At 39.8% G+C, this 12,031-nt stretch overlaps 1 protein-coding gene across 10 annotated transcripts in view; it reads left to right on the top strand.

Annotated features, from left to right (window-relative positions):
* Window positions 1-9,818, top strand: part of NFIB (nuclear factor I B) — a 172,131-nt gene extending 162,313 nt beyond the window's left edge. For 6 of the 10 annotated variants that reach the window (XM_074571121.1, XM_074571126.1, XM_074571119.1 and 3 more), the window contains one exon: window positions 7,966-9,818. In XM_074571121.1, the coding sequence (XP_074427222.1) occupies window positions 7,966-7,983 (18 nt within the window). In that variant the 3' untranslated portion in view covers window positions 7,984-9,818. The remainder of the gene's footprint in view (window positions 1-7,965) is intronic. The other 4 variants (XM_074571123.1, XM_074571118.1, XM_074571117.1 and 1 more) reach the window with 1 other exon arrangement.
* Window positions 9,819-12,031: the final 2,213 nt, after the last annotated feature.

Here is a 12,031-nt window from a genome sequence, read left to right as displayed (position 1 = left end):
TACTGATAATAAAAACTAGATTAATACTTCGCTTAGCTGAATTAAACATTCTAGTATCTTTAAAGAAAATACTTTTATAAAATGTACTATGAGCATTCTAAAAAAAAAGGGAAAACCTTGGTAAGGTATTTGGAAGTAGTATTTTTTATTTTGCTTCTGATATCCTAACCATCTACAATTATTTTTTGTTGTTGCTTATTTTCAGCATTTACGGTATATATTTTATTATGTCTGCTGCACTTCAAACAACATTTAAGCACATCAGTGTAACTAAGTTCCCAAGTACTTTTAAGATCTTTTAGATCATTTTTTTGCAGTACATCTAAAGAAGATACTCAAAATCCATTAAAAAAACCCCACCCTTCTTTTTTTCATAACTACATTTCTGTGATAACAACTGTTTTCCTAGAGACAGAAGGTGAGGGGAAGCTGTGAAAATCTGTAAGGCTCAATTAGGAAAGTACAGTCCCAGTCGCCGTGTGAGAGCAAAAGCATATGCAACAAGTAAACTTAAGACAGGAGTGAGAGTGAGAAAAAGTGTGTGTGCGTGTGTGTGTAAGTCTGATAACATGAGTTTCAGCCTGAATCGCAGCCACTCGTTACGCCATTGATATTAATTCCAGTGGGACCGCGCATAAAAGCTGGCATGATGGGTCTTTTTTAGAGCATGTTGACTGTTTGCAAGTCTTTCACAGACTGTAAGCAAATTTTCATTGCCGAAGTGTGCATTTTAACTCAGCTATTACCAAATATATTTTTATTCCCGACTATTGTTATTTATATTCATTTTTTTTTAACAACCTTTCTGTGTTAGTTTTACGGGTTAACTGTTACTTTAACGTTACTTTTACACTACCCAGGCAAATGCACTGGGTTAGCATTTCCTGCTTTCGTTCTGTTATCTTGACACATAAGCATAGTACAACAGCTGGTTTGTTCCTGGAGATGCTGAGGGGAGCTCAGTTCTCAGAGTGCTGAATTTCCTTCTTAGCTCAGGGGTGTTCAGCTTTCCAAGCATCATTTTTCCCCCCAGCACCCCTCCGGGTTTACGATAAAAATGGTGATAAGGCAATCAAATGGGATAGTCTCCGATTTGTGAAAGGAATAGGAGGGGAATTGAGGATGGGTGCAGATTGCTTTTGTCGTGCAGCACCTTGTGTGTGTTTGGTATCGAGGAAACACATAGCTAAAGTAACACAGTCAGCTGTGTTGCTGTGGCAAGCACATTTTGGCAAACACAGACACCTGTTAGAGCAATGGTTAATGCCCCCCGCCCCTTCCCTCCCCTGGCTCCAATCCCCTTGGGCAATGTTTTGGAATAGAAGTACCAATTCATTACAATCTAAGAACAAAAACGCTGAAGTATCCTGATTGTAAAAATATTCATAGAAAGAAAACCTAATGATTTCTGGTCTTTATCAATTTAAATTGCTACCTCTAATAGTTTTGCCCAACTCCGTAATGCAGAAAGATGTGCAGAACATTATGTTTCCTCTCCATCTAGGCAAACATCTTCAGAACACTTCCTAAGAAATTAATTGTATTCAGGCCAGACTTGCATGCTGCCATCCCACAGGAAATGGGTCAGCAATCCATTAAGATGCCATTAGATAATCTAATTTGGAACTTAATCTCTAAATTAACCATGCTCCATACTTGAAGCATACTTGAGAGAAAGGAAAAAAGTTTATGTTTGAATCGATAGGGGAGCCGAAGCGTGAAGAAGGCTGTTTGTTTTTTCTGTAGCTGTGGTCACGTCTCAAGCTGTCTGGTAACCAGGAGAAACCAGACATGATGTAATTCCAGATTGAACTTGAACTTCAGGGACTTAGAATGGGGGAACAATGGACCATAGGAATCAATAATGTCCATTTTCCACATGATTATGTTTGGAGCTTTAAGTTAACCTTTATGGGAGAAGCAGCAAGATCTGCAGTGTGACCAAAATGAATGAGATGATCCAGAAGCAAGACGTTAAAGTAAAGAAAACAACTTGAGTAATATTTTCTGAGCAGCACTGCAGATTCCAGCAGGATTAGAAAAGTTCCCGCTCTGCAGTGAACTGGTTGCCTGTTCTGAGCACTCTTTGTTCACTTAGGTAGGACAAACTTAATCTTATGTTTCCTGTCAGATGATTTTTGGCAGCACTGCTAGGGAAGGAGGAGCATATTACAGAGAATTCCCAAGTGTAAACTGTATCTTTAACCCCTTGGTTACTCCAGTTTCCTACTTCTTGATCATTTTACCTCCAATTTTTTCTTTTGAAGCAGTAAAACTACACTGTTGGGTTTTTTTTTTTTTTTGGTGCAGTTAGGATTATCTGCATTATTATTTAGTCATGCTGATTTCATAAATAAACCTCTAGTCATATTTTTTAAAAGTGCTAAGGTAAAAAAATCTAACATTAAAATTGGAAATGGTAATATTGGGGGGGAAAAGCAGTGTAGATGTGGAAAGTGGAGAGTCAGTTTTTCATAGACGACCCAATGGTCTCTGGTAACCCCAGGCCAGGTTCTTCATGGTCTGGCTGTATGGGAGGCAGCCCTCCACTTGGTCATATCCCCCTCTGTGCATGATTGCAAACCTCCTTTAGCCCTGCCCCTGCACCAAACACTCATGCATGCTTGGTCCAGAGCACAGCTTGGACATGCACCATTTCTCTGGGCCCTTCTTCTGCTGTGGGTTTTCTTTGTTAGTGATGGTCTCTGTGGCCTCTTCCTGATCTTTCCTTACCTTTTTTTTGTGTTACATTATGACAAAAAGGGGTCTGCAGGTCCTTACAGCAGAATTCCCTTTTTCCTCCTCTGGGAATAAATCAGTGGGTCTTTACCTCCTCCATCTGCTAGATGAGTGGTGTGTGTCTGCTAAACTATAAAAGTTGTCCTAATTTAAGATGAGATATACTTAATATATCTCTTGAAATAAATGCTCACCTTGGAGGTGAAATTTGGGAGTTTAACTACTGATACCAGTTTAGAATGGTAACAGAAGTACCACATTAAGCAGATGCCAGAGAGGTGGTTATTCTTTTGGCAGAAATGCACAAGTGGGAATTTAGCCAGAGCACTGAGCTTAGCACAGTTGCGTTTCCAAAGTTCATACAATCTTAACAATTCGGAATGGTATAGTTCCCTGTACTTGTGCGGGCGAGCACTTTCTTAGCACAGAGATAGAGAAACCTTGCTTGGTCACTCGCTGGTGCCACTTCTCTTGACACCAAAGACGTTTCTACCTTTTCTGTCCAAAACCTGATCTGGCATGACCTATCTACCTTGTTTTAACTAGTGTGGTCATGCACAGGGTGGTAAAGTTGCAAGAAGGAAATACTGGTTTTGGTGTACTTGCTGAATGGTGAACTACTCTTACAGACTTCTGAAGCTGTAATAGAAAGGAGGCAGTAACTGGTGGAAAATAAGAATCTTAAAATCCTTCAGATTTACTCAAGTCTGATTGGATTTATTTTATATTGCATTTAGTTAATTGTTTAACATTATTATACTCTTTATGTTATTATAATCTCCAAAGTGGACTGTATATACATATAATGTTAGTCCTGCCTGTGGTCCATTCCAGTAATATTTTAATCAGAGGTTCTTGAAACAGCAATTATTATCTTTAAGAGGAAATCATGGCAGAAATCTTGATTGAATTAACATGTGAAAACCATAATGGAAACTGTAATGGAGAATATTAACCCTGTAGGATGCTTGCAGAATTTTTTTTTGCTATTTTATTACATTTGAACAGATAAATACATTATACTTGCTGTGGGTAGAGAGGGAACTGATGACTGTATAACACACCTGATAGTCTAGTTATGGTGAGAGAAAACTGTTTCTGGTAGTGCAATTACTTACAGGTATAGTGCTTCAGGAAGGTGGGGTGGTCCTGCAAACCATACTCTCTCTCAAAAAGGCCTCTAGTCTGAATCTCACAGCAATAGCTGATGGTGTTTCTCGTGTAATTTTCTTCAAAACTTAACCTAGAGCAGTTCTTTTGAGATCTCACTTCATACTCCAAGGGACAGGCGTTTATGTTATAACCTCTGTCATCTCAGAGCTCATGGGTTTCCTTGGGAGCAGTGAGCTGTAGAGTGGGGTAGACCTGCTTTATTCCACTCATACATACAAAGGTCTTTTATCTGAAGGAAAGAGTGCCTGGGCAGAGGGACACCTCATTAACCTCTGCAGGGACAACCAACTTGCCTGTGTCCTGGGCAACGGAAAGAGTTTTGACTTCCCCCATGTTGAAACGCTTAGTGAACTGAGACACAGCATTGCCTGTGCTTTTGTGAAACTGGGGGCTGGAAGTTTACCTGGGAGTTATGCAAACTGCTGGACAGTGTGGTGGAGGGAAAGATGTTTTCCCCTTTCCTGCTGTTGCCACCTGTGTAGGCCCCCAGGCAAAGTTTGCTTTGCAGTCAGCAGTAACTGGCCCTTCTGCTAGGATGCTAGGACCGTAGATGGTTTCCTTGGCAGAAGATAAACTCTGCAATGCTCACAGAGGTCCCTTCAGAGCAGGTTTGAGAAAGCTGACGGGGGACCTTGCTCTTCTGGGCTGTCAGTCTGGCTTGGCTGAACGCAGGAGCAACGGGGACCTACAAAGCAGGGTGTGCCTCATATGGTAGTTGAAAGTTCAATTAAATTTACCGTAAATGTAGTGGGGTACGTGGGAATGTTGGATAGAGAGAGCCATACATATGCCGGTTAGCAGAGCCTGAGTTATTTTTTTTTGCTTCTTCTTTGTATCACAGCTGTTCTCAGAGCTTTGTGGTGTGATTAGTGCTATTCACCTCAGTGACTTTCATTTAGGTTTCCTCTTTTGTTTGCAGTGGTATCAGGACTGGGGTGGCCTGAGATAGAGTTCCATCGAAGTACTCATCAAAGTATGATAAGCTTAGTTTCTAAAATACAACCGGAGCTTGCCAAGCCGTGAAGATTGTGGCTTAGGAAGTGGTGGCAAACAGAGGGGATGTCTGCCAGTGGGGCCAGCCGCTGCCCAGCGGGTGGGTGCAGATCAGGGACTTCAGCCCACCTTCAGCAGTGTCACAGCGGTGGCTCTTCCAGCCACCGCAGGCAGAAGCAGGCATGTAGCTGCCCTGGCCCCAGGGGTGCCCCATGTCCTGTTCCGCCATCTCGGGCGGGTGGGTGGCAGGAGGCTCCGCGCCAGCGGCGGGGGAGGCTTCTCTAACTCCTGCGGGATCTATGCAGCGTTAACGTGGGAGATTTATTGCTCCCTGAGGACGCATAAGCAGTGTCGACGAATTTGTTGCAGTCCGCGTTTTTGTCATGGTCGTAATGTAAGGTGGGAGGCTTGAAAGGTTTAAATAAACACCTATATTAAATTCGTAAGTCATATGGCAACAACAGTCCTATTAGTCACTTGCTACAACTTATTTTTATTGAGCGCTTTCCACAAAATCAGGATCTCTGTCTCCTATATGAAGAAGCAGATAAGAAAGCTGCTACAAATAGCAATTTGTTCTTTATCAGCACTGACTGCTTTCCTTCACCCACCGTAGTCATTAGAAGGTTGTCAACTTGAAAACAAAGAAAAAAGTCACATATATATGTATCCAAACACTGAAGGGCACTGTAAATCTTCAGAAAGATAACCTGGAAGCTGTGTATTTAGCCTTTGCAACAGAAATTGTTTAAATACCATGTTGACCTCACACAAAATTAACATTCATTTAGTTAGTTTTATTTTCTTTAAATGAGCTAAAGACTGTAAATCCTATGTAACAGCACAGTAAAGAACTGTGCACTGTAAACCAGATATTCAGACAGATCCTGTCTGCAAACAAATCTGCTTGGGTTTTTTATTTTTATTTTTTATTACTTGTTCCCATTTTTACAAATCCCCATGCTTGGAAACGATTTGCATTGTGTCTGTTATTTCAGAATTTACTTCTTAACATGACTGAAATCCAAAGAGAAAGGAACAAAAAATGCCTTTTAAAACAAATTGTGAAGGAAGATGAAGAATAAGTTGAAACAATTAAGCCTCTTAAATGAGGTTTTGGTATTGATTTTTTTTTAAAAAACATAATCTTTTCATCAGATCATATTGGACAAATCTTTCATGCATAACTGAGTTTAAGTCTTTGTGAATATTTCAAGATTTGCAGTGTAAATGTGATTTTTGAATTTCAAAAGGGGCTATTTCTCCACCAACAGAATTTATTTTATTTGAAATAGTAAATAGAATTAAAAAAGAAAGAAAAACACTTAATTAAACATATTAGCTGACCTTAGATTTTGAAAATATGGCAAGATTTTTTTCATTTAGTCTGTCTCCCTTCAGAATTTGACCATCATTGAGACAAGCAGGTCAACAATTTTTTTCCCCTTTTTTTGTGTGTGAAACAGAGCTGCCTGAAATTAATTGTTAGGAATCAAAATGGTAAATTAACAGGTTAGAGATGTAAAGAGTATCAAACAGGATAAATGACAGGAGTAAATGACAGAAGCTGTTTGTATTATTTTAATATAAAAGACATGAGGAACACATCCCATGGATTTCACAAAATAAGTTGACCTCTTTCTTTAATGTTCATACAGCAGCAACTGAAAGGATCACATAAAATGAAATGTAGTTATTTCATACACAATGAAAATAGATTAAAAAGGGTCTGTTTTCCTTTTTACACCCAGTGCCACAGAAGTGCATCTGCTCATCCAGGGAGAGAGCAGTGCAGCAGGGTGACCAAAGACAGAGAAGGAAGAAAACTTCCAGCATCTGTCCTCCACAAAACATACATATGTCGGAGCTTTTAGTCTTCAGATGTGCTATCATGAAGTTTATCAGTCTAATCCCATTATGTATTCCCAAGTAAGGTGTTGTGTTTGTGGAAAACAAGCACCTCATGCGAAGAAAAACTCGATACAATGAAAGGCAGAGGAAGCATGTGTTTGCACGCCGTGGGTCCAGTTCTGGTGTTAGTTGTTTGCCAATTACTGCTAACATAATGATGCTGTTTTTCTTCTGAATAAATTTGATCAGACTTTCTCTAAAGTCCATTATTTCTGGGTTGCCAGGATCACGTCAGGGTCTGCCCTGGGTACTGAATAGAGGCAGCTGAGGTCTTTCTTTGAGTATCCATCTTGCAAACACTGTTGGGTACAGTACCTACTGCTAGTTGGTGCCTGGTAGACATGTGAATGCCATTGGGGCTTAAGCTCCTCAGTGACAGAGTGCTTTTGAAATGATGCATTAAGTTCTAAAGTCATTGGATTGCCTTTGAAAATATTTTCTTTCTCAGAAGTTTTTGAAAAATTTACGGTACTTGCTGCTACCCGTGACTTGTGGCTACCCTTGGCTGCAAGTGTTTACATGGCTGGGCCCTGTGTTATCCAGTGTTCCTTAGGCACTGATGCTTTTTGGGAAAAATCTGTAAAGAAAGCAGCTTTTTTGAATAGTAAAGGTCCTCTATTCTCATGGGGACCCACACCTCAGAGGCACATCTTGGGACTGAGACAAGATAAACTGCTGGGTTGGAAGAGGGTAGGAAATTAACCACTGAACCTTTACATTATGGTCTTGAAAAGAAAAAACCTGTATGCTGTAGTGTATTTCACTAGGTCTTCAGTAACATCTGTGGTGCCATATAGTGTCACTTGTATGGTTTGCTTGTGTCTGCTCTATATATTTGTGTCTGAAATTTTTGGGGGCTTTAATAAACAAACAAGCCACTTGGGGTAAGACAGCAGTAATACTGCTTGCAATTGAGGTCAAGGCAAATATTTTTTCTTTCAAATAAGTAATATTTTCACAAGGAAAACTGTGAAGTAGAATCTCAAGTAACATTCACAAATTTGGTTTCTTATTTTATCTTAAGTAGAGCTATTAATAATGAATATTGGCTTAACCATGATTCAAATTAATTGCGTTCTAATTTTTGCAACATGTTTAATTTGTGTTTTTTCTCTCTCTCTCTCCTTATCTCTTTTCCCTTTTCAACAGTCCTGGTACCTGGGCTAGCTTGGTTCCTTTTCAAGTATCAAATAGGACACCGATCCTGCCGACAAATGTCCCAAATTATGGTTTGAACATAATTGGAGAGCCTTTCCTTCAAGCAGAAACAAGCAACTGAGGGAAAAAAAAAAAAAAGCAAAATTAAAAAAGAAAAAAAGAAAGGACGACAAGATGAGAAAAGAAACTGAAGCAAGAAGAAAAAAATAGACCAGCAATTGCAGCTCTTACAATCACTAATTCCCTTATGGTTGAAACTGAAATGACATACAAAGGGTCGATGATATTTCACTGATGGGTAGAATGCAGCCCCTGCTAAGTAGCCTTTGTTATATGAAGTCCGCTGGGAAATAGATGTTCTGTCTCTGACAATATATTTTAACTGACTTTCTAGATGCCTTAATATTTGCATGATAAGCTAGTTTTATTGGTTTAGTATTCTTGTTGTTTACGCATGGGATCACTATTCCTGGTTATCTCACAAAACAAAGGCTAGGCAGCAGCAACAGAGCTGCAGGAGGACAAGGGCCGTGAGCCAGCCATTTTCTCAACACTCTGATTTCTAAATGTTTTAAAAATAAGCTCTGTAGCCTTTAGTTATCAGTGTGGATTTATTAAACTTTGACCCTTAATTCAGCCTTTTCTAGTGTGTTATGCAGTTTGAAGTTTTCCATCAGTATGAACACACAGGCTCTATGGAAGAAATGCCTCTATGTAGGTAAAAGTGTTATCTTCTCATGCAACAGTAAAAAAGAAAAGGAAAAAAGTGAACATTTTCCCCACTAAAGGAACACTTATAGAGGCAAGTGCAATTTAAAAATCGTATCTAAGGGGTCATCACTATAAGTCCTTCAGCCCTTGGACTCTAAATTGAGGGGATTAAAAATAGAAATAAAAATTACGTTGAACAAACTTCTTTTTCCCCTCAGTTTTTGAGGGCATTAAAAGGCATTAATCGAGACAAATCATGTCCTTGAGAAAAAGAAATCAATGGAAACACAGCACTTATGTTGGTTTAGCTGCTGCCTCCACAGAGGGGTAGAATTTATTTATTTAAAGTTACTGGTTGCATTAAGAACCCATAGGGTTTACATGTTTCTGTAAAATCTGCATCATAGAGACAAAGAGATAGGCAAATCCATGTCACAAGGGCAAAGCTTACCGTTTACAAACTGGTAATACCAGGATGGGGATATGTTATATTTAAATAATGCACTCTTAATGTAAGTTTAATTACAGGGTGCTGAAAACTTGCATGGTGCTTTCAGAAGTTAGCCTTGTTCAACAATTTTCACATATTGACAGTTATATAACGTGCATGGGCAGACATTTTGCCTCTATGTCTCTTTAAAAAAAAAAATTAAAATACTCTTTCCAGTAATCCTAATTTGCACGAAGATATAATGTCCACATTACGTGCCTTGCCTTGAAATCTAAAAAATGGAAAAAAAGAAAAAAACAAAAAAAACACAAAAAAATTGACATCACTACACTTGTTTTGCTGCATTTATTATCATTTTAAATCTTTACCATTTTTATGACAAGATATTTTGTACTCCAGATGGGAAAAAGTGTGACATCATGGATTTTTTAGACAGTTATAACTTTATCTCACATTTATAAAGCATATCATGGCTGTGTATAGTTGCCGCTTAAAAATTGTAATCGACCAGCAATATTTTCAGTATTTTGGTGTTTTTTCTATTAACCTTTCATGTTTTTCATCTTCCAATTAATATTGGGGGGAGGGGATACAAATTTATACGAATTATGCAATACCAAGTTTTGCCTATGTAGGTAGTGCTTTTAGCTGTATTGGTTATTATAGGTAAGTACACAGAGTTAAAAGAAAAAAAAAAAAAAAGAATAATGTATGCTTTTTTTGTTTGTTTTAATTGACCAAAGTGGGTACTGCTATTTTTGCAGTGTGATGAGGTCCTTTTCTGTACTGAGAGGTGGACAGGGGATTTTTTTTTATACATACATATATATATATTCTGGGGTGGGTGGGGAGGATTTTTAACACTTTACAGTGTAGCTGTGAAGCAGTGCACCCTTAGCCAGGCGAGGGCTGCAAAGCGACTGTTCTGCCTACTGTGACAAACTTGCAAATCGGTTCCCTCTTTTTAACTTCCCACCTGGGGTGCAAGCTGAAATCATTTCTGGATTTAAAAAATAAATAATGAATTCTGTTGGAGGCAGACTTGACTTGAGGAAATTGTTTTACTTTTTTTTTTTCTTGAGAAAGAGAAAGAGAGAGAGAAAGACAGACAGACAGAGAGAGAAAGAGGTCAAGACCCACAGTGAGATGAAGCCTTTTCCATTCTGGCAAAGATACTGCATCCTAAATTGTTCACGTTACAAACGTTTTTAGCTCAGAATGACAAAGCCGCTTGCTTTGTCTAGGAACCACACGTACAGAGCAAAAATCTTTGCTGGCATAATTCCACTGACTCCAACCGACTCCGGAGTTGCTCCTGCAGAGAATTTGCCTCCCTTAGTCTGCTTAACTGGTAAATACTCCTTTTTTTTTTTCCTATGGCAAAACATAGGAAATTTCTTCGCCCCCCTGCCCAAGTTTGTTAACTCACAGGCATCTGAATTACAATTTTCAGCTTGCTCAGGCTGTGTCAGAGGTTTACAGTGTCTTCTCGTACAGCAGGTCAGATGGAGAGCTCTGGGCTCTAGTGGGGGAGGAATTTCTTAATGCATGGAATTAGACTATGATGTAAATAAAAGTGTACTTCCAGTAAATCACATTTTGCAGATCCGTAGTGGGCCCGTTGCTGGAGACCTCTTGTGCACTGGCAATCTTTGTGATGAATGGCTCAACACAGTGAATTTTTCTTAAAAGCATATACTTTTATTAGGGTGCAAGCAGAGGAGAATATAGATGTGAGGGTACGGGATACCCTGGTTGAAAAATTCATCCCTTCGCAGTTTCCTCTGCTTTTGGGAGATTTTCCTACCCCTGAGGTGTAGCTCCAGGAACAGCCACCCCACCGGGCGCTGGGCAGTGGCACACCAAGGTCAGTCCCTTCTGGCTCTGGCCACCACGTGGAAACTAACGAGCCGCGGTGGTGATACATCCCCACGTCTCCAGTAGGAGATAACGTGCATAGTCAGGGCCTGAATAGCTACAGAGACGGGAGCTGTAGAAAAGCAAATCCTTGAGATTTATCTATTGCTAAACCAAAAGAAAGAAAACCCCACACAACAAGATAAGATGCCAAAAGAAGATGAAAATGCAAATTCATGTTGCTCTTTTTCCGAGCCTTGTAGTAAGTGAATTTGTTCACGAAGCACATGGCTGTTGAGATTACCGAAACGTACTAGACCCATCCAGCGACCACGTCAGGCTCTGGCCTAGTAAAACAAAGTACGTATTGTCCTTTCTGCATGCCACTGACACTGAGGGGTTTGGGAGCAGAGGGGTGTGCTGGGGGGGCTGTCCTTCCTTAGCGCCATTAGCAAGGTGTCCCCCTTAGGCTTTTAATAGCACACCAGGATGAAACTGAAATGCGTTCAGGCTGCAAAGTGCAATATGCGCTGCAAAGTGCAGTATGCACTGCAAAGTCAAAATGATTACTGCCCTTGTAGGAAGATGGATGCCATTAACGGAGCTTTTTTGTTACCTCTGACCTCCTGTATGAAAAAAACTGAGCTTACAGATGCAATATTTTAAAAAGCAAACTCCTCCCTTCCATGTGAATGAATCGGGTTGTTCATCAACTGTGGGTTTTTTCCACCTGCCTCTCTTAATAGAAAAGCCAGTTTGAAAGAAAATGAACTTTTCATTTATTGTAGGTTTGGTTTCGGGTTGGGTTTTTTTTTCTTTTTTTTTTTTAAGCTCAGCAGTCAAAAGATTCAGATAAAATTGAGAACTCAAATCCAGTCTCTGGCCTCCTCCTTCACCAGGAAGTGTATTCTGACTGAATCGAGCCACCCCGTTCTATGTGCACTGTTCTGCCTTTATTAAGTTGCTTTGCAGCCCTAGCCTCACGGCTGTGCCACTGAAGTGTGTTTCCCCTGGAGTGACATGAACGTTTGAGGCTTG

The sequence above is a fragment of the Larus michahellis genome, chromosome Z (assembly GCF_964199755.1).
Source record: "Larus michahellis chromosome Z, bLarMic1.1, whole genome shotgun sequence".
NCBI classification, from domain to species: Eukaryota; Metazoa; Chordata; class Aves; order Charadriiformes; family Laridae; genus Larus; species Larus michahellis.
The sequence above is the reverse complement of the archived record's forward strand: the minus strand, read 5'-3'. Positions and strand labels throughout refer to the sequence as shown.